At 49.6% G+C, this 22885-nt stretch overlaps 1 protein-coding gene across 2 annotated transcripts in view; it reads right to left on the bottom strand.

Moving 5' to 3' along the window:
* Positions 1 to 22885, bottom strand: part of Cracr2a (calcium release activated channel regulator 2A) — a 115956-nt gene that overhangs the window by 50589 nt on the left and 42482 nt on the right. For both annotated transcript variants that reach the window (XM_074076257.1, XM_020183452.2), the window contains 4 exons: positions 20043 to 20290; positions 13900 to 14011; positions 12587 to 12773; positions 7348 to 7494 (listed from right to left, as the gene is read on the bottom strand). In XM_074076257.1, the coding sequence (XP_073932358.1) occupies positions 7348 to 7494; positions 12587 to 12773; positions 13900 to 14011; positions 20043 to 20290 (694 nt within the window). The remainder of the gene's footprint in view (positions 1 to 7347; positions 7495 to 12586; positions 12774 to 13899; positions 14012 to 20042; positions 20291 to 22885) is intronic.

Raw genomic sequence — 22885 nt, 5'->3', positions numbered from 1 at the left:
CAGAGGTGTGCTGAAGTCCTTCCATGACAAAATTTCTTCCTTTCCTAAATGAAGGTGTGGGCTTGACCTTGGAGGGAAAAAGCAGAATTTTTCTACATTTTTGACATCCTTTAGGAGCTCGAACTCAAGGCAAGAGTTTCAGAAGTGGCCACTGACTTTGGTCAGCTTCATATGTTTCTCTGTCTCTCTCTCTCTTTTGCTTGTGGTACTTGGGCTTGCACTTGCGGCCTTAATGCTTGCTAGGCAGGCACAGGTGCTCTATCTCTTTCTTTTTCTTTTGGCAGTATTGGGGTTTGAACTCAGGGCCTCAGGCTTGCTAGGCAGGTGCTCTACCACTTCAGCCACTCTGACAGCCCTAGGAGCTCTATGTCTTGAGCCAAGCCCCGGTACTTTTTTGCGTTAGGTAATTTTTTTGCATAGAGACTCAAGTTTTTGCCCAGGGAAGCCTCAGACCATGTTCTTCCTACCTATGGCTTCTGAACAGCTGGAATGACATGCACACACCACCACACCCAGTGTTGACTGAGATGGGCTCTCACTAACGTTTTGCCTGATCTGGCCTCAAACCATGATTCTCCCTATCTCTGCCTCCCAAGTAGCTGAGATTACAGGTGTGAGCCACTGTGTCCAGCCCGTGATGTCATATGTTTCTTTGTGGGTGTGCAATGGTTTAATCAATGTGTCTCCTGGTTTGTCAAGACTGGCAAAGGGCAGAAGCAGACAGGGAGGGTTCCCCCTCATGACTTCAACCCAGATTGGTTTGCATGTGAAGAAGATGAGGGTCAAAACAGGGAAGTGACCCAATTACCATGGGCCAGAGCAGAAAGGACAACCCAAGCCTCAAGTCCAGTTCCATGGTTCCATCCACAACCCCACAGTGTCTCCCTGAGCAGTGCAAGGTGTGATTCTGACAATTCCATACTCTTGCCTTTAGGATTGCTGGTGCTCCAGTTCTATCTGGAGTCTAGAAACCATGGAGTGAGCGTGAACTGGAGAGGGGCATGGGGCAGACCCCTGTGCTGCGAGCTGATGAGGGGCAGGTTGTGGGAGGTGTGGACACCCTATCCCACAAAGACCCAAGTAGAAATGGAAGCAGTCTTGGACTTGGCGTGAGAATGCCGGGATTCAGACTCATTACTGCCCCTTGTGGCCTTCATCTTAAGTTGCAGTCTCTGGACTGCAAACAGAAAAATTCTGTTAGGGTTTTCATATTCCCCTGAAATCACTCTCTCTCTCTCTCTCTTCCCCCATCTCTTTGTATCTCTCTCCCTCTGTCTCTCTCCATCTCTCCCTCCCTCTCTCCTTCCCTCTCCCTTTCTCCCTCTCTCTCTCCCTTTCTCCTTCTCTCTCTCTTTCTCTCCCCCTCTGTCTCTCCCTCCCACACTGTCTCTCTCCATCTTTCTCTCTCCCTGCCTCCTTCCCTCTGCCTCTCTTTCTCCCTCCTTTCCTCTTTCCCTCCATCTCTCTCTCCCTTATTCCCTCCTCCCCTCTCTCTCTCTCTCCCTCTCTGTTTCTGTCTCTCCCCTCTTTCCCTCCCTCCCCCACCTCTCTCTGTGATTGTTTATCTCTGTCAGTCTCACTGCTGACATGCACACACACACATGATTAGAGTACAGACGAATGAAAGGAAAACCTAAGAGTGTGTAGACAGAGAATTCTGCAGAGGTTGTAAAATCGCCAATTGAATTTTCAAGATGGATGGCTTCTTCCTAATTCAATTCTGCTGCCTTGTATAAACCAACTCTGCAGCTTCTCCCATCCTAGAAAGCAGGCCATATTTCATGAGTCAGGTTTACAAACTGTGCCCATGGTGTGCATGGAGCACGAATAGTCTTCACCTTTCAATGTGCTCACAGGGCGATGTTAATTTAACAGTGTGCTTCTGCGTAGGATAATATTAGGCCCATAAAAATCCCACCCTTATTAATTCTCCCTTCACAGAGAGACCTCACCAAGACCCTCTCATGCTCACCCTGCAGACAGGGCTAAAATGCAGACTGGAGGGGTCCCCAGGGGGTGGTTTTTTCTGGCTGTCACCTTCTGGAAGAACAGGCTGGAGCAGTGAGTCCAGGTGTGGTTGTTGACCTGTCCACCTCAGAACCATCTCATTGTGTGCGGCCCCTCCCTCAGACCTAGACTCTCTGGGAAAGGGTCTTAGCATCTGCCTTTTAACAAAAAGCCCAAAGCAAGCTCACACTCGAGAAGCCATCTGCTGAGGTCTTGCACAAGGAATTGAGAACCTATGGAACATAAGGGCCACTGTCATGTCTATGATGCTTTGCTGCATTAAGCCTGGGACACAGTGGCACCGTTTCCCTGCAGAGCATCTGATGTCCCCAGAGCTCCACACCACAGAGACCAGGGTGGGCTGTCATTATGGGCTGCCTGTCTGTCTGGGAGCCACATGCGTCCCCTCGTGGAGCCCAGGGGACTCACTCTTGGCAGGAAGGGCTTGGATAGTGGCAGAGCAGAGCCGCAGTTGAAGGGTCCCTGTGGCCAGAATCAGAAGCACAAGGCAAGACTGGGCGGGTGAGGAACTGAGTCTGACGAGGGCACAAGAAGCATGGCCAAGCTTATCAAGGCCAGTGTGGTCTTCCTGTGATGCCAAACAGGCAGCTGGACGGCATTCCCAGGCCGCTGAGACTGGCTGGGCAGCTCAGCTGAACTGGCCTGTGATCTGGAAAGCTCTTTCCTTCAGAGAGCTCCAGGACTGCCCCAGATCCAGTGTGACTTATCCTCTCCCTGATGCTTTAAAAGTGCAGACTTGGAGCTCCCACTGAGACCAAGTGAGCTGGGAATCCATGGGGTGGGACGCCAATGTCCCCCCATGATTCCAGCAAAGGTCCCTGGAGGTTTCAGCCTGTTTTGTTTTTTTTTCCCCCCATAAAAGGTAAAAGAGTGCTCTCCATGGTAAATACAATCCTAATCCTGATGGCCAGAAGTTCTTCCTAATATTTAAACTGTCTATGTCCCTCGTGCAAAATGCACAGTGCTCTGAATTTCTTCCCAAGGAAGAAATGCTGAGGAGACTGGCTCAGACGCCATGGAACATCCCCTCCTCAGAGAGCATATCTCACTGGAAGCCCAACACAGGCACTAAAGGCTTTGACTTTGTGTTCCATCTTGCCCTGTGGGGCTGTGGATACTTCCCAGTGGACTCACATCACAAACATTGTCCTCAGGAGCCTCACCCAGGACACGCCCTAGGGGACTGATACTACTACACTGGTTTCTGCTATTTCCAATAGTCAGTTTAAAAACATCCATGGTGGGCACTGGTTATTTCTGACAATGCCCCAGAACATTCTGAGGTTGCATCAAGGGCAAGAGTTTCCACAAGAACCCACCCACCTTGGTGGCATCCTGTCCTGTCCCTCCCAGGTGAAGGCCAGACATCCCCAGAGGTCAGCCTCATTTTCCCTGGGCCCTGATGGAAGAAATGAAAAGAAATGAGGTGTGCAGTTTGTAAAAGGGAAGGAAACAGAAGTGGCCACTGTGGATGGCTACATGATCTGATGTTTTTAAGCAGGGATCAGTGCTGAATTCCTCTGAGTGTGAGCTCTGCTGGCCAGCTGAGCCTAAGCTCCTTAAGGATTGTGACTGTTTTACTTTTCCAACTCAGAACCTGCACACAGTGAGTGCTTGCTAAATGCTACCTACTGCTAACATGGGGATGGCATTCCCCCTGGTGCCCAGTCTAGGAAGGGACACACAGCAGCCATAACTTGCACTGTCATCTCCATGGTCAGCAATAAGTGCTTGTTTTCTGGGTAGGGTGGAAATGTCACGCTTATTACTGCAAAGGGAGCCTGTGGTGGAGCCTGGAAGACATTCTGCCAGGTCCCCAGGACTCTGCTTCTGAGATTCCTTCAGACTCCTTCCTAAATCAGTTATTCTAAGACCTTTTCAAATTCCTCTCTAAAGCCTGGTTATGCCCGACCCCAAAAGAAATGCAAACTTCTAAGCCCAATTTTTTTTTTTTGTGGTACTGAGGTTTGAACTCAGGGCCTCACCTTGAGCTACTCTACCAGCCCTTTTTTTGTGAAGGGTTTTTTTGAGATAGAGTCTTGCAGAACTATTTGCCTGGGCTGGTCTCAATGGCGATCCTCCTGATCTCTGCCTCCTGAGTAGCTAGGATTACAGGTGCGAGCCGCTGGCTCCCGAATTTCTAAAGGATGTCTCAGAACCACTTACTCTCAACCTAGGTTATCTGCAAAGAATCTCATTTAAATATTCCACACCCTATTGGGATTTCTAGTTTCTTGGAAGCTATCAATCATATAGACCTTAAAGATCACCTGGTTCACCAGCAAGATGTGGCCAACCATTTTTTTTTTAAAAAGAGAGAATAAAAAGTCTCCAATACAAACCTAAGTCCCACCCATAATGAAGGAAAGTATCTGTACACAAAGTTTTCTTTTGGTTATACATACATACGCGTGTACAGGGATTGCAAAGTAAAAGGCATTTGTTCTGGGGAGTCGCAATCACAAAAGGTCTGAGAAACACCAATCCTATTCGCTCATGTCACCAGAGAGGTAAAGGAAGTTGCTTTACCTCACACAGCTGACAAGTGGCTATCCTGGGCAAGAACTCCAGTCCTCCCATCTCCTACGCCAGGTGCTCTTCCCACTCCACCTGCAGTCCTCCAGCTTTGCGCCCAGACAACACCCCCGAGACGAGGCTGATGGGGAACTCAGTGAGGATCTTCACTCTTGGCCAGGGGTTGGCCTCGATCAACTGGCCAGGGCAGGTGTAGCTGGCAGGGATGCTGACTATAGAAGGGGCTGGAAGCTTTGGCTCAGACAGTTTTGCACACACAGCCCAGAGTGGCCTTGACTTTCACCTCAAGAACTTTTAAATCAATTACTAAATTAGGGCCAAGCACTTGGCATTGAGCACTTCAAGATGGATGTCAGGGCTAAGAGGCTCTCCAGGAATCAGAAGCACTGCTCTCTCCTTGCAGGAGCATGGTGCAGCAGGGGGCCCTGTGGAGAAGATTCCAGAGCTGGCTGGGTAACTCTCCCTCCCCCACTCAGGCCACAGTCCCCCTCCTTAGAGGACAGAAGACCCCCCCCTCTCTGGGAGGGGCCCCTTGGCTTTGCTGTGACTCCTTCAGGTCACCAACGCTGAGATCAGGGTGGGAAACGAATTGAGGTTCCTCTGTTTACAGATGGGAAAAGGCTCAGAGATGCCAAGAGACTTGAGCAAGGTCACAGAGCCAGCAGTTTGCCAGTCACACATGACTCAAACCCAGATCTCCTGGCTCCCTGCCTGCCTTCTCCAGCTACCCACAGAGCTCGCTAAGGTGGGTGGGACTGAGAATCTGCATCTCTCAGATATGTCCAGGTGCTGCCAGGCTGCTGGTCCACACAACCCACTGCCACCCCATGCTGGCAAGAAGCCTAAAAATTTCTCCCAACTTTGCCTCTGATCATAGCAAGGCTCAGACTCTGCTTCAGCCAGACAAACCTCTTAAGACTGACAATATACTTATTTCTGACAGTAATTATTATTCTTTTGACATTCACTGATTGCTTGTATGCAAGCAGCGCTCCAAATGCTTACACACGTGATCACATTTAACGCTCACAGCTCAGCAAGATGGATTCTATCACCTTGCCTATCTTACAGATAAGGAAGCTGAAACTCAGAGAGGTTAGGTAACTTGGCCTAAGCTGCACAGCCTTTAAGTGGCGGAACTAAGATTCAAGCTTGGTCAACTAAATTCTATGGCTTAGTCAACTAAAGGTTACATCCGAGTTATGCCCTCAATCCTTCCCTTCCCTGATCTGTGGGTGTCTCTCCCTGGAATGCTATTAACAGTTCTCTGTAACAGCTCTGGCATGGTAACTCATGCCTGCCTGTAATCTCAGCTCTTCAGGAGGGAGAGGTAGAATGATCATGGTCTGAGGCCAGTTTGGGCAGAAAGTGCAAGACCCTATCTGAAAAATAACTGAAGCAAAAAGGGATGGGGACATGGCTCAAGTGGTAGAGTGCTCATCTAGCAAGTGCAAGGCCCTGAGTTCAAACCCTGGTACCACCAAAAAAACAAACAAAAAGAATCTTCCAGCAAGCATGGCCTCAAGTTCCCCAGAACACAGAGTCCTAAAAGTCCTTCTTCCCAGACTTGTTTCTTACCCTTACTGTTGCTGGGGGAAGGCACCAGGCAAGGAGAAGAGCTGAGCTCAGGGTACCATGTGGTTAGAGGGTCTGCCCAGCAGGTCACATACTTACGTTGTCCTTCCCAGAGCAGGACCAATGTGCCTCGTCCAGGGCCACTCAATGCAGTCCCTGCAACACTGCCTCCTAGGGTAAGCCCTGCTCAGAGGTGTGTGCACCAGGCGGTGGTCCATGGGATCCTAGTCTGGAGGCTTGTGGAGGGTCCCACAGAATGCAAGAGAATCTCTGGGGGCCTGAGGAGAGGTCTGGCAGGAGCCAGGGTGGGCAGTGTCCCATCAGCATGCATCAGTGCCGTCCCACCCAGCCCTGGCTTTGGGCTTCCCCTCCAGGGTGGCAACCTGCCCTTCATCACAGCTCATGCAATTCCACACCCCAAATATGCAAGCTCACTGCAGAAACACGTGCTACATGGCTGGGGGCAAGCACAGAGCCACACATCAGGAGTGGCCACATGTGGCTCTCAGGAGGACACAGCACCTGGGGGCCTGTCCTAATCCTGTGGGGCACCTGCTTATGCTGAGCTGGTCCAGTTCTGCAGCGGTCCCTGGGGGGGGTGGGGAGGGGAGGCTGGTCCTGACTCCTGAGAGGCTGTGGAGGCGAAGAAGCAGCAGAGGAGAGGTGAGACCAAGACAGGAGAGGGTGGTGGGAGATGCCAGTTCCTGGACCCCCTTATAAACACATCACCTCCACAAAGCAAGGGCCACTCTGAGTCGGGGGAGGCCCAGAATGCTGGGTCCTCACTGCCCAGAGGCAGTCACAGTGCTTTTCCTTTTGGTCTTGGGCACCAGGCCAAGTGGCTGTGAATTCTGGCTCTGCCACTAACACACCGTGCATTCTGGGGTGTATTAACCTTTCTGTGTCTCCATCTGCTCCTTGGTAAAATGTGGGTACTAGCAGATAGTCCCTACCTCCAACGGTTGTTGTGAGATTCAAATGAGCTGTTGTATATAAAATATTTAGAATAGCACCTGGTATATAGTAAGTGCCTAATAAATGTGAGTGAGGACTAAAAGTAGACATATTATGATGCTCCAACTCCGCTTCGGTCGGCCGCAACGGGAAGGCATCACACAATGTGCCAGTGGAAAAATACAACAAAGTGCCTGCGCCCCGTATTTCCGCTTTTGGCACACAGGCGCAGAGTGGCTAAGATCGGGTACCCACTTTTTAAGGGCGCACTCCAGCTCGTTCTTCTCCTCATGGGCTTCTTGGAGCTGGGAGAAGATTCTAGTCAGGAAATCTTCAAAGTTTGACAGTAAGTGGGGTTCGTCCTTCTTCAGCTGTAGCCAAAGTTGCTTGATGTCGCTTTCGCTGCGAGACAAGGAGGGGTGTTAATGGGGGTGGGGTGGAGAGGTGAGGCTCTGTGGGACACGTGAGGGTCCCAGATGGGAAGCAGCCTCATAAAGGTGGCAGGAGCTGACGTTTCCCCAGTGCTTGCTGTGCAAATGCTGTGTGTATCTCAGACCATTGCCTTCTCATGGTGACCTGGGAGGTAGGTGCTGTGTCACCTTCAAGAGGGGACAGATCAAGAGGGAGCTGTGGTGCACTAAGACCACTCTCTGATTCACGATAGGGTCTGGGGTCATGCCAGGACGGTGTGACTCCTGTGCCAGTCCCCTTGTCCACCTCGCTCTGCTGTTTCCTTCTCCACATCTGTCGCCGTGGGCTGGCCGTGCAGCAATGTGCATCTGAGCATTTCAAAATGCCAGGGAGAAGAGAGGAGGCCAGAGCCAGCATGGGTGAGGACAAACCGTACCTTGCTAAAGGAAAGAGCTTGTCGCCTGCAGGAAGAATGTCCTCACCGCTGAGAGGTAAGGACATGCCATCTGATGGATGGTAAGATGTGACTGTTACTGCAGGGAAGGGAAGAGAATATGCAGCACCCCACTGGGGCTGGTGACACCAGGAGTGACTGGCAGGCAGAAGGAGGGAAAGAAGCAAGTCTGAACGATGTGGGTACACAGATGAAAAGACAAGTGGGGAGTCGGGGACTTGGAGGCAGGTAGAGACAAGATGCAGAGTGATGGGCCAGAAGTATTGCCCAGAAACAGGCACATAGGAGAACATGTGCACCCAGTATAAAGACAGGGGCCACTCCAGTCACCTATGGGAGGACAAGGAGTAGCTGCATACCTGGGCCCTGCTCTCCCTTTCTGAACTCAAAAATCTATGGCCAATCATTGAAATAAACCAAACATAAATCTGCTTTGTCTCCAATAAATTCTTGGTCATGGGGCTTTGAACTCAGGGCCTCATGCTTGCTAGGCTTATGCTAGTCATGCACTCTATCACTTGAGCTACTCCATCAGTCCTTGTCCTCCATTAAATTCTAAAACCAAATTCCGTGATCTGACCAGGAACCGTCAAGGCTAAAGAATAAAGTCTTTCATGTCTATATAGCAAGCACTGCATTTCAGAAACTCTCCTCAGAAGTGACATTTCATAGGGCCACGATAGCAGTGTTCTTGGGACACAGATGACACTGCATCCAGAAGAAAAGAAGCCGACTGAGAAATGAACCCATCTCTGGTTTGTATCTGATCATCTGTCTCCCTCTGTCTCATTTCCCTTACCCCATTCTTCCCTTGCTCCTTCATTTCCAGCCTTTCTTGCTTCCACCCCAAATGTCCACCTACTCACTGAGATCATCCATCGATCCATCGTTCATCCATCCACCCACCCACCCACACATCCCTCCATCCATCACCCATTCATCCATCCACCCACATCCATCCATCCATCACCCATTCATCCACCTACCCACATCCATCCAGTCATTCACTCATCCACCCGTCTACCATCCATCTATCCATTCACCCATCCATCCATCACCTGTTCATCCACCCACCCACATCCCTCCATCCATCACCCATTCATCCACCCACCCACATCCATCCATCCATCGCCCATTCATCCACCTACCCACATCCATCCATTCATTCACCCATCCACCCATCTACCATCCATCTATCCATTCACCCATCCATCCATCACCTGTTCATCCACCCACCCACCATCCCTCCATCCATCACCCATTCATCCACCCACCCACATCCATCCATCCATTCGTTCACCCGTGTATCCACCCAGTAGGTATTTCTCAACATCTGTTATAAACCTAGCACTGTATTGAACGCCATGAAGGAATATGGGAGGCAAGAGGAGGGACATCAGGAGGCTCTCTGTTTTCCAGAGCAAGTTCCATTTTCCCCTGACACACCATGTTTTGGGTGTCTACTTCACTGTATGGGTAAAATGTAGATGGCAGAAAGGATTAGAGACATCATGATGACCTCCCATCCCTGCTTCTTACTGTGTCTGAATGCTTACCCCTCCCCCATTCATATGTTGAACCCAAGCCCCCAAAGTGACAGTATAAAAAGGCAAGAACTTTGGAAGGTGATCAGGACATGAAGATAGAGCTCTCATGAATGAGATTACTGCCTTTTAAAAGAGGCCTGAAGCCTGGTGCGGTGGCTCAAGCCTGTAATCCTAGCTACTCAGGAGGCAGAGATCAGGAGGATCATGGTTGGAGGCCAGCCCAGGCAAAAAGTTTGTGAGATCCCCATCTCAAACTAATAAAAAGTTGATGTGGTTGTGTACTCCTGTCATCCCAGCTAAGAGGGAAGAATAAATAGCAGGATTGGAGCCCAGGCTGCCCTGGCATAAAGTGAGATCCTAATAGAAAAATGGGCTGGAGGCATGGCTCAAGTGGTAGAGCAGCTGTGTGGTAAGCTCAAAGCCTGGAGTTCAACCCCCAGTAGCACCAAAATAAAGCCTCAATTTGCCCTTTCCACCCTGGAGAATATAGGGAGAAAATGGACAAGTGACCACACATCAAATCTGCTGGCACCTTGCTCTTGAGCTTCCAATCTCCAGACTGTGAGAAAGAAATTTCTGTTATTTATAAAGTACCCAGTCTAGGGAAGTTTGTAACAGAGCCAAATGAGCGGACACCCTCATGTACTACATGCATTGTAAAATCAAGGTCCACCTTGCTAGCTTAGGTTATCTGGCCATATTTGCCAGGTTCTCATGGGAGCCTGGCACAGCAGCCAATTCTTAAAGCTCCTGGTGAGATTTCCAGACACACCTGGCCCTCTTCCAACACTCTTTGAATCACTAGGTCATGGTCACATCACCTCACTCCAGATTTTTGGAGATGGGCCAAGCCTTTCAACTTTTGATGAAAAAAGAAGCCAGAGACCACTAAGCTGCCAAGTCACTCAGTCAATCAGACCTCCATGAAAAGCTGGGAGTCCAGATGTCCAATCTGTCACTTCTGGGTACATCTAGGTTGGCCCTTGTGAGTGGATATAAGAGTGTAGGTGAGAAGGGATCTCGGTGGTCAGTCAACCCATCTCTCGGATTCTGGAACAAACAAACCACTCTGATGGCCAAAATCCTTAGACATGTCCACAGCCCTCCCAGCCTGCTGTTCCTTATCTGGGGCGCTGTGGTCAGGAGCTCCTCCTTTGTGGCAGCGTCAGTGGGAATGGAGTCACTGGCTACCGTCCTCTGTGCACCAACCTTTACAGACCTTCTTCAGAATGTTTCATTCTGACTTAGTTCTGCACAGGCCTTTGCTATGTCCTCAGAGTAACATTTGTGAACTTGGCCTTGATAGCCCTGAAGGAAGGTGACTATCCAGGAAGCGAGGGGCACATGGAGAGTTCCTTTCTTTCATGACAGTGTCCTGGCTCACTGCTATACCCACCCTGCCACAAGCAGGAGGCTTCACAGGGTTCCTGGCAGTGGTCGCTATGCTCTGGTTTCTTGTCCTGGATGAAGCTGAATCAGGTGTCTGACTAATGAGCTTCTCCCATTACCACCTGTACCCTCCACTTTCTTCTCCCTCCATCCCATGCTGGTCCAGCCTGCACCAGCCCTTCCTGGGCTGCCAGAGAGCTTCTGCTCCCGCCATGGCTGCCAGTGCCCAGGACTCCCATTGGCTGCCTCCTAGGCCTTGGCCTGTCCTCTCTTTCCTGACACAGTCTACCCTGCTACTTGCTGGATAATTCACAGAGCTTTGGCCTGCAAATTGTGTGTAGCCCCCGTCTTTGAAATGTACTCTTTATTTTCTTCTGCCAGGGTCCCTTCTATTCCCAAACCTAGGAAACACCAGCCCTACTCATTAGGCTATCCCCACCCTGCATGAAACACACACCCAACCCAAGGCCTACAGACCAAAGCCAAGGGAATAAAGGGACTGGCAAAAGGGAGATAAGGTATTCCATGATGGTCACACCATTGTGTGACTTTATTTATTTATTCATTTATTTTGGTGGTACTGGGGTTTGAGCTCAGGGCCTCACACTTGCTAGGTAGGTGCTCTACCACTTGAGCCACTCCACCAGCCCAGACTTATTTTATTTTATCTTATCTCTTCTCAGCTCATCCTCGTTGATCTTACCTTGTTTTACTTTTCTTTAAATGCCAGGGTTTAAGTCCATGTGTCTCTTTATTCCAGATTTTATTTTTGGAAAAATAAAATTGTGTTTTGGTGGTACTGGGTATTGAACTCACAGCCTCAAGCTTGCTAGGCTGGTGCTCTACCACTTGAGCCATGCCCCCCAGCTCTTTAATTATTTTTCAGATAGGGTCTCATGCTTTTGACCTGGGCTGGCCTTGGACCACAATCCTCCTATCTACACCTCCCACATAGCTGGGATCACAGGTGTATACCACCAAGCCTGGCTTGATTAAGTTAAGACAGGTCTGACTAACTTTTTTCCCCCAGTTTGGCCTCAAATCTTGATTCTTTTAATCTCTGCCTCCCAAGAAGCTAGGATTAAAGGTGTGCACCACTGTACCCAACCCCTGAAGTTCCAATCTTCTAAAATTTTCAGTGGTGTCAGTGACTATCCAAGTTGTGAACTGATGAAATCTGGTTAATTCCCACCCTAGTCTTCCTGGGCAAGTTTGATATGCCTATGAATGCAATAGGCATGAAGGGTTACCTTCCTGGTGGCTGGGATGCAGTCCAGCCCTGGGGACAAGGCTGGCCCTGCTGGGGAGCCCATGGTGCCAGGGAACCTTAGTGAAGGAAAAATGCCCAGAATGCAGAGGCCAGGCACAGACTTCTGAAGTGGAGGCACCCTTTGGAGGTCAAGAGCAACCAAAGGTCTGCGATAATAACATACAGCAGGAAAAGAGGAAAATGGAGAGGGTAAGAGAGAAGGAGAAGGAATATGCCCCAAGGGAAAGTACGTAAAATGCAGAGGCAGGGACTGGCACCCACAGGGCCTGAGGATGGCGGGCTGCCGGAAGCAAGTGTCGTCACTGGCAGCACCAACAAGGGTACTGGCACTGTGGCTGAGCAAAAGTGGATCCATTAATTAATGGGACAGACGAATGAGTACCCCTAGGCTGGGCTCCACCCCTACGTCACTGTGCCACTTACTCTTCTAAAGCCTTCTGGGCCCCAAGTTTATCTATCAGCATCTGGAACTGCACTTCCTCATCTTGGTCCATGTCTCCCAGATCCTCATCCCCTCTGCACTGGAACACCTTCTCCTCTCGGAGCCGGGCCACCTGGTCAGCTGCATCCTCCTTCTGATTTGGGTTATTCTGGCTGAAGAAGAAGTGACCTGGGGGTGTGGAGCACAAGGATCCGAATTAGACAATCGTCAGTGTTACAAATCATTTGAGGCTCCTGCAGGAGAAGTGAAAGGGAAGTCCCTAGAGCAAAGGTCTGTGGGCACCGTGCCCCAGAGTTCATGTCTTTCCCACTTTCATAAGCATCCTTCCAGAAATGCTAGAATGTGGGAAAGGTAGGTGCCTACCAGGGACGATGGCTCCTGGGTGGTGCTCAACCCTCTAAGGTCCGATCTTCTTACAGCCAGATCATCTGATGTGGGTGCTCAACACAGGGCATTGGAGGAAGAACGCATGTCTCTGTTGCTTGCTTCCTTAAGCAAGAAGACCTTCCCCTCCCTTGTCCTCCAGCAGTCTGCGAGTCTATTACCACCATGTCCTTCCCCTGCCAGCATCATTCTGGTCCATGTGTCTGAGTGACTTTCTCCATGCACACACACACACTGCCTGCTGTTACAACAATCTGTCTTAATTCTCCCAAGTCAACTATAAGCTCCCGATGGTCAAGAGAGGCATCAGATACGTCTCAGAAAAGCATATGACCCCTTGCAGGAAGGAGATGGATGAGAAAGTCTGCTATTGCTTGTTCTGATCTGATGGTGGTATCTGGCATCTGGAGTCTTTATCTCATTCCTGGATCTCTGGTCTCCTTCCTGCTGGTTGCCTTGAGAACGACTGGTCTATTCAAACCTTCTAGAAATGTCCATGATAGCTGGTATCCCTTATCTCTGAAGTCTCAGCCAAACTTGGTTGGAATGAACCATCTGTTGCCTCACTTTCTTGTGTAGCAAGGTAGAAAAGGAGGTGCTGAGGCTCTCATTACAGCCTCTACCCCGCTATTTGAAGCCTTCTGCTGGAGCACTGGCCAGACTGGGGAATTGGCACGGGGGTGGGGTGGGGGAGCTGGCCATGACAGTTGTGGGCACAGAGGGACTGTGGTGTCAGCAGTCCAGGTGGGCATGTGACAGGTGGCCTGGATAATCCAGAGCCCTCAGCCTCCTGAGAGGAAAGCAGGAAAGCTCCCCCACAGGATCCACAGATGGGGAGGGACCAGGATGCACCTTCCACAGCTTTAGGTGGACTCAGAACCCTGGGGTCCCTGTCCCCAGAAGAACTTACTAAATCCAGTAGTGAATTCCTCTAGGGTCAGAAAGCCATTGCCGTCAGTGTCCAGGGCATCGAACACATCCTCCAAATCCTCCAGGCTCAGGGGCAGCTCCTTGTGAAGCCTCTGAAAGCAACCCAGACCACACTGGTTAGCATGCTGGTGGCCAAGCAGGGCTCAGGACTCTCTGTTGAAAGATGTCCAGGGTGTGTCAGGTCCATAAAAGCCAGGAGCAAGCCTCTGCATCTTGACTCTTTGTCATTCTCCTTCTCCCCAGCATGTTAGAACAGCTACCATTGATGCACTAGACAGTTTGCTAAATGAAATTATAAATAAGTTTATCTATCTACCTATCTATCTATCCATCTATTTATCTATCTATGCATCTATTTTATCTATGCATCTGTCTATCTATCTATCTATCTATGCATCTGTCTGTCTATCCATCTATCTATCTATCTATCTACATTTAATTCTCATGACAACCTTTGAGGGTAGGCACTAATTATTCCCATTTTACAGATGAAGTTTGAGGTTCAATGACTTACCCTAAGTTCATATGGGCAGCAAGGACATAGCCAGGAGTCAAATGCAGGTCTGACTTCAAAGCTGACACTTTTAACACTGTTAAGGACCTAAGCTGTACAGGTCTGAATACCTGTAGGAAAATAGTCATGTGATGTGTGTTGTACAGTTTCATGGGTGCAACATGTAGGACACAGTGCCTGGCACAGAGAAACCATTCAACAAAAGTAGTGGGACAGAGAGAGGGGTGGGGGGAGAGGCCCACTGAGGCACTTGGGGGCTGAATGTCAGCCCAGTCCTTGCAGTTGTTAGTTCTAGTCTTTCCCTCCCATTCTGTGCAAGCCCCTTCCCTGTGTGTTGCTGCCTCCTCTGTTGACACGGGTCTTTCATAATGGAGGCCTCTCCTGTTCCAGAGCCGTGGCAGTGCACCTGTAAGTTTCTGTGGACCCACACTGTGGTCTTCAGCTCTGATCATTTTCTGGATAGCTCCCACCACAGTGACCCACACTTGCCACCTGAGTCAGTTGTCCCATTCCTGACCCTTCTGGCTGACCACTAATTCCTGACAAGATGTTGACAGTCATAGTCTTAAGAAATTAACACCCACCTCCCCGCATACCTGTGTTTCAAAGGGACACAGGACAGGATGGTGTGAGGAGGTCCTAAATAAACATGCGGCATGACTCCTGGGCTGATAAGCCCATGCAGGGAGGGAAGGACAGGGACCCGCAGATGCAGGAGGAGCAAAGTGACTGAGGTGAGCTGAGCTCTGGCTTCTGCCTGATGCACCACAGTCTCAGGCCAAAGCTAACACACATCATTAAAGCAAGTGTCCTCTTGTACCCTAACAACCTGTCTCCAAGAGAGGACTCCCCAGGGGAGTTCATTATGTCATTATGCCATCCCTGGTCCTCCCACTAACTCAAGGGGCAGCTGCTCCTGTGGCCATGACTGACAGCTGAGGGCAGTGAGCACAGGGCTTTGTAAGAGGAATGCTACATACCCATCTGGACAGTAAAACAGAGCTGGCAGGTGTGACAGGCCAGAGCATACTTGCAAGAGCCCTTCGCTTGGTCCTATGGCAACCTTTTAGCTGATAGCCATAGTTTCATTTGTCAAGTTTGTGCATTAAGAGAGATGACAACACACTACAAAGTGGAAGGAGGGAGGATGTGAAAGCCATCTGGAAGAACTGGATTAAATATGAATGGGTTTTTCAAGAAGGGAAGGTGAATGTGAGCAGTGTGAAGATCCTAGAAGCACATCTGCTTGTCAATAATCCATAAAGCAGCTGTCAGAGCCACAGCCAGAGGACACAAGGTAGGAGGGGTCAGTTTTGCAAGCAAGAAGTTAGTCAGCCCATCTGAAACAAAAGGCATCACCCAGGGGATAAAACCTTGAGCTGTCAGAGTCCTTTCCTGGAGGTCACCCCTTTCCCTTCCTCAGCCTGGAATCTCTGGACCTAATAGAAAATGTGGCCTCACTGTATTGGAGCCAGATATGAGCCGAACAAAAGTTCTGCAAGTCAGTAGGACCATCAACCTGCCCCTCTCCACAGGTTCCTTGTCTCTTGGTAACGTGAACCAGGACAGGTTCTCTTGAATCTAACAATAGTCCATAAATCCCTCCCACATTTAATCCTGATCTCTCTTTCTGTTTTCAGCCACGTTGGGGAAAGAAACTTGCACCTTCCAGATAATTCTTCCCATCCTGGCAAATTGGTGTTGACTGTTCAGCCTTCTCTGCAAGCTGCACCACACCTAGTTATTTAACCTTTTTTGTTGGCTCTACTTGAAAACTCTTTTAGTCTTAATAAGCATAATTGTCTTTTATTTATCTTCCCAGGGCCTGCAGAGTCATGAACAATCAATTTATCCTGCTATGGTCCCCCAGGTACCTGGTGCTGTCTACAATTTTAACTAAGATAAGCAGAGCAGAGGGGGACAGGACTGCCTACTGCATTGTGCAACAGGCTGGGAGGTTGAAGCAGAGAAGGAGGCAGGGCTGTTTTCTAATGTTTTCTCTCGCTAGTTCCCTAACTTCTGCTACCACTCTGCACCTACTCATCTACACCAGAACCACCCTCAGAATGAGGTTTAAGGTCTGCTTGCTTCTCTCCTCTCTCCCACCCTGGATAAGTCTCTGTCTGCCTCATAGCACTCATTAACCCACACAGGGAGGGCAGGCAGGGGAAGGGAAAGTGGGAGGAAGGCTGCCTGCCCCCCTCCTGCCGCCCATGGCTGAGCTATTCAGGCTCCACACTACTTCATGTCCAGACCTCCTGCACTGTTTCCAGAGCTCAACTCCTCTCTCTCAGCCCTGCATGACTTCCTCATTCAGGCCTTCATAGCCCCGCAGGCCAGGGCAGGTGATCTGGGCTCCACATTTCACTTCTCTCATCCCCTGTCTCATCTCAGTTCATGCTTTATATATCAGCTGGAGAATGTCTGCTGCTTCTGAGAACAGAGATCTCATCTGATTTTACTCAGCAGTGTCCCCAGGATCTAGCCTGGTGTTAATGAACTTGGAGAGTTGGGGGTGGTTATTTAATGAATGAATGAATGAATGAAGTGTGTGACTGGGGGTGATGGCAGGATATATGGACTGGTCTCTACACAGCACCCGTCTAGACTCTGATCCTGACCAGCTGAGCCACAAATGTGCAGCAAGGTCTCAGGACCTGGGGTTGTCCAGGACCAGAGCAGCTGCAGTGAGGGCTCAGAAAGAAACGATGGTTTCTGTTTGCACTCCAGCTGGACTCCTGTGCCTTTCTGACTGCCAGCCCAGTACCATGCTTCATGCAGTTAAAGCACATAGTTGCTCACTTTAAATGTGCTCATGTGAAACTCCCTTCAGACAATAAAGCAGAGATCCATCTTTTTTGGCCAGAAATGACCACTCCTTCTTGGTGCAGGCATCAGAGCCTGTGTACCAGCACCAGCTGCTTCCTTCCCTGTGGCTTGGCTTGGCTTAGCTACACCTAGTCTTTGGGAAGGGTGGTACAGAATCTATCACTGCTCTGCTCTCTGCCTCCATGTACTTGGTGTGGGCTGATCATGGTAGAGACCAGCGGTTTGCAGCCTCCACACTGCTGACCTCTTAGGCTGTAGAGGGGAAGAGACTGTGTGTCCTGAGAATTGTGAGAATGCTGAGGGCTGGTGGAATGGCTCAAGTGGTAGAGTGCTTACTTAGCAAGTGTGAAGCCCTGAGTTCAAACTCCAATATCACCAGAAACAACAACAACAAAAACCCAAGAATGCTCAGCAGCAACCCTAGAGTTTACCTAGCAGACGCTAGAGCCACTTCCCTCAGCAACTATCTTCATCAGACATTCTCTTGGCAGTACTGTGTTTCCTCAAGGACACAAACAAGAATGGCGGCAGCTGGAGACAACTGGGAGGTGTTGTCTTTGGCAGAAATGCACTTTCTTATCTCTGAAGCAGAACAGATGGCTTGCACTTAAAATCACACTGTGGCCAGTATGTGACCACTATGGAAAACAGGATGGTGTTTCTTCAGAAAGTGAGACAGAAATGTCATGTGATCTGACAATAATCTTTTTGGGTCAAAGATTTAAAAGCAGGGACTTTGATAGGTATTTGGGCACCCATATCCAGAGAAGTGTTTGTCACAACTAGACAAAATGTGGAAGTAATGCTAGTGTCTATCAACAGATGGTTAAACAAAAATGGGGCATATACACATAGTGGAATATTATTTCGTCTTAAAAAGGAAGGAAAGTCTGACACATGCTCCAACATGCTAAGTGAAATAAGCTAGATACAAAAAGACAAATACTACACAATTTCACATATAAAGAGTACTTAGTGTAGTCAAATTCCTAGAGGCAGAAAATAGAGTGATGGTTGCCGGAGTTGTGTATGTGTGGTGGTGGGGGATCTGAAAGGGGATTTATTGTTTAGTTGGAACAGAGTTTCTGCTTTGCAAAGTGAGAAGAATTCTGAAGAATATGGGTAGAAGAGGATCTGTTGTGCTTTCTCTCTCTCTCTCTCTCTCTCTCTCTCTCTCTCTCTCTCGGTGGTACTGGGGTTTGAACTCAGGGCCTCCAATCCTGTTAGGCAGGTTCTCTACTGCTTGAGCCATGCTTCCAGCCCCCTTTTCTTTGCTTCTAGAGGGGAAAGTCAAAAGTCAAGCAGGCAGGGTTGGGGGTATAGCTCAATGGTAGAGCTCTTGCCTGGTATGTGTTGGCATCCTCACAGCACCACATGTACACAAAAGGTAAGTACGCCACTGAACCCACCACCACCAAACACCACTACCACAGACCCACAAAAGACCATTATGGAGTGCACAGAAAGAAGTTGGTTAGGACGCTCCTCAGGACACCCGAGACTGGCTTTGCAGGTGGACTAGGACCATGGGATGAGTGTCAGTCACAGACACTTAGGTCAACTGCTGAAAACAAGGAGGGGAGGGGCTGAGACGTGCTTGCCTTAGGTCTGTCCCTCAGTTCGTGTGATGGTGGACAGAGCAACAGCTGAGGCACAACATGAAGACACCACAGGGAGGGGGTGGGAGGAGGAACCCCAGGATGTCATCATGTCACAAGGCCATCTTAGCTTCCATGTCTTGCAGCTCCCACACATGAGCAGGTACGAGGAGCTACAGCTCATTGTCTACCTTTAATGTATTCTGAGAACGTGGACAGGAGAAGAAAACCTGACCATCACAGCTCTTCCTCCTAACAGGACAGGCCACATCCTTTCCAAAGGTCTCTGGAGGGAGTGTGGGGTGCAAAGGTTGGGAAACAGGGTTGCTTTATTGGGCTCTAGCAGAGCCTGCCTTTTATTCACTCACATACATGTGACATCACAACTGCAGTATGAAAGACTTCAGAGAGACACCGAGAAGGACTTTTTGACTCTTAAGGTAGAAGTCACCACCTTAAGAGTGGTGAAATAGGCAAACCATGCCTCTGGGCTAAACCAGCTATTTTTGTAGGCCAGTGAGCTAAGAATGCTTTTCACATTTTCAAGTGGCTGAAAAAAATATCAAGGAAAGAATAATAGCTGGCAACACATGAAATTCTATAAAACCCAATTTTAGTGTCCATAAATGAAGTTTCTTGGGCAGACTCATCTGCTTATGCATTGCCCATGGCAGCAGAACTGAGGGACTGATAGGGACGATTTGATCCACAAAATGGACACTAGTGATACTCTGGACCTTTCTAGAAAGTGTGCCAAGCCCTCTGCTAGCCAGTGGGGTGCACTGTCTCTCTAGACCTGTGTCCAGGGACAGGTAAGATGGCCTCCAGGAATGACTCTGTCTGCATGCTGCACCTGACAGAAGTGACTTCATCAGAGTCACCAAGAAGCAGGGAGCCGGCGTCTTTCACCTTGAGATTCAGAAAGTCCTTCTCTGTGTCCTCATTAAGTCCCTCGTGTCACCATCACCATTTCCCATTTCCCACAACCCTGGGGAGCTGTGAAGTCAGAGGAGGGAAATGGCCCAAGTTCAACAGCACATAAGGGCCTGGCCTGGCCCCAGGATACATGGCTCCCAGTGGGGTTTGGGCTGAAAACCCCTCCAGGGTGCAGCTGATGGGGCCTTGCCTGTGAGGGATGTCACAGGAGGGCCATGCCCTGTGGCTCTAGTGAGCCCCTCTCACCTGCAGGTCCCGCCTGGCAATGAAGCCTTTGCCCTCAGTGTCGCAGGTCTGGAAGAATTCCTGTGCCTTCCTCAGCATGGCCCGCTGGCCGGACTTCCGCTCCTCAGCCTCCTCCCGCTCCTGGTCGTCCAGGGGACCCAAGGGGGCCGTGTTCCTCTGAAGCCCCTGGCCAGGACTCTGGGGACTGGAGACCACCCTCCTGTCTGGGGCAGCCATGGACTCTGTTGATTTCTTCATCTTTTCAGAACCTGAACGTGGAAGATGGGAGAGGGAAGTGGGTGAGAAGAGGAAGGAAGGAGGCTGAGAGGGAGTGAGAGGGGAGAGACGTGGGACGAGGGCCACCAATGGATCCTGACATCTCTCAGCAACCACCTCTTCATTATCAGTGCTCAGGACAAGGGGGAAATAGGCCACGGTTGCTAATAGAGCTGTCCACCCAAGGAAGGGGGGAGGAGAGGAGAGAAGACATTCCAAGATTGGAGGAAAGTGGGGTGGAGGCAGCCTGAAAGTAATGTCTCCCAGAGTGAAAAAGCACACGACTCAAACACATCCTGGCACGCCGTCTACCGAGTGTCTACTTCAGACAGACACTGCCACAGCCTTCATAGGCACATTTTTTGGGTGGGACTGGGATTTGTACTCAGGGCCTCATGCTTGCTAAGCAGGTGCTCTACCACTTGAGCCAGGGATAGACACTTTTTTTAATGGAATTCTTACATCCCTCTGACACACATCTTACCCTTTCCATTTTAGAAAAGTAGAATGGGTCCATTTTGCTCCTGAGAACACTGAGGTTCAGAGAGGTTGAGAGACTTATCCAACATCACACAGCAAGTTAGGCCAAAGCTGAGATTTAAATCTAAATTCTTATAACTTGTACAGAATTTCCTCTCAATTCCATGCTGTCCTAACTCTTCACTCACATGCACTCACTCCAATGTCAGTCACAATCAACAACCTCTCAGGGAACCCTTTCTCAATGTCACAGACTTCGGCCAGGGCCCTGCCCTGAGCTCTGCAGCTCCTTCAGGAGAAAACACACCTGTTGGCTAGCTCATGCCTGTAATCTCAGCTACTTGGGAGGCAGAGATTGAGAGTTCACAGTTCAAGGCCAGCCTATAATTCCAGTTACACAGGAGACATATTGAAGAGGATCATGGTCCCAGGACAACCCTGAGCAAAAATCAGGAGACCCTATCTGAAAAATAACCTAAAGCAAAAAGGGGCTGGAAGTGTGGCTCAAGTATTGAGCACCTGCCTAGCAAGCAAGAGATCCTGAGTTCAAACTCCAATACTGCCAAAAGACATATTTAAAAATATATGCCTTTGTGTGTATATATTTACGTGTAATTATATGTATACACACAGGACACATTGTGTAGGGAGCTGAGACCGTGACATCCTGGATCTCTCCTGTGCTCATGTCAGTAAAAATGGTGAAACACCACCATATTATGGGGCCCTGGGCCCTCTGGCTCAGCCATACCAGGACTTCAAAGCCACCTGTGATTTTAGTCACCATCTCCCAGCTATCACGGCCCTCTTCCTGCTGCAGGCCAGAGCTAGAAGGCCTCCTGGCCTCAGGAATGAAGTCCATGTCATGGAGCTATCTCCCGCTCTACCCAGCTGGACATTCGGTTCCCACCCAGACTTCTCTGGCCAGCCCCACTAGGGCAATGCTCCCTCTTGTCATCCCTGTGTGATGCGAACTGTCCTGTTCCTAGTCTTAGGCAGGTCTACAAGTGCATTGACTTCCCAGAGGGAGTGTGGATGGGAGTCCTGAGTGGGCAGGGCACAGCCACCTACCCTCCATGCTGTGTGCAAATGTGCAGCCCTGATCTTCCCGGAACTCTGTGTGCAGGCCTCTGCCTCCAGGAGCTCTCACTCCAGTCCCTCCTGCTGCTCCCAGGAGACTGGGCTGTAAGACCTACCATTCCTTCCCAGGCCCCTGCACACTCCCTTCTGCTACCCAACATCCCCACAGGGTGAATTTAATTTGGATTCCCAGCATCCAAATGGGAGGTTTTAGAGAGGTTAGAAGGTTGAGTATGGTTACAGACTCCTGTGTTATACCACGTTGCCTTGCCATTGTGATTTCCAGTTGTGGGCTTATTCTTAACTGTCCACTCTTCCCAGCTGGTAGCAACCTAGTCGCCTCTCAGAGGACACTCAACGTTGGAACAGGTTCATCTTCAATTCATTCACTCACTCATGTTCGTCTTTGGTTAACAGGTAGCTGGCTCTGAGCTAACACTGAACGATGCAAGGGTGGTGGTGCCTGCTCTTGAATGAGGTGCTGAGGAAGGAGTTTTGATCATGGAGACTGGCAGTGGAAGGAGGCATTCAGGGTAGAGTCCTAAATAGTCTACAGATTGCCTAACTACTACCAACTAGCTGGACTTGCTGTGTGCCTATGAGTGAGATTGTGAGCCACTATGTGCTTAGGAGTTAGCAGAGACGATCTCTCGGTTTTAGATCTGACTGCTGCTGGCTCTCTGGCTTCCCTCTACTAGGTCCACCTGGTCACAGGCAATATATAATATGAAAAGACCAACCTAATAGTTCTAAAGAAGCCAGCTGTCAGCAGCTGCTAGACAGGCACTGTGCTGTATCTGATTTTAACCCCAATTCCTGGCCTGGAGTATCGTGTATGGTGAGTGTTCACTGATTGTTAAATGAAAGAAAATAAACCTTTAACAGAATTCACAGGAGGCCTGAACAATTTGTGTTTCACACTGTGATTTTATCTCATAGTGCTTAAGTCCACACTTCTGTTTCCTGAAATGTTGGTGTAACAGGGACTGGATCCATCCTCCCAGTATGAGTAACCAAAACTCCAGACA

Source organism: Castor canadensis, chromosome 6 (genome assembly GCF_047511655.1).
Source record: "Castor canadensis chromosome 6, mCasCan1.hap1v2, whole genome shotgun sequence".
Taxonomy (NCBI): Eukaryota; Metazoa; Chordata; class Mammalia; order Rodentia; family Castoridae; genus Castor; species Castor canadensis.
The sequence above is the reverse complement of the archived record's forward strand: the minus strand, read 5'-3'. Positions and strand labels throughout refer to the sequence as shown.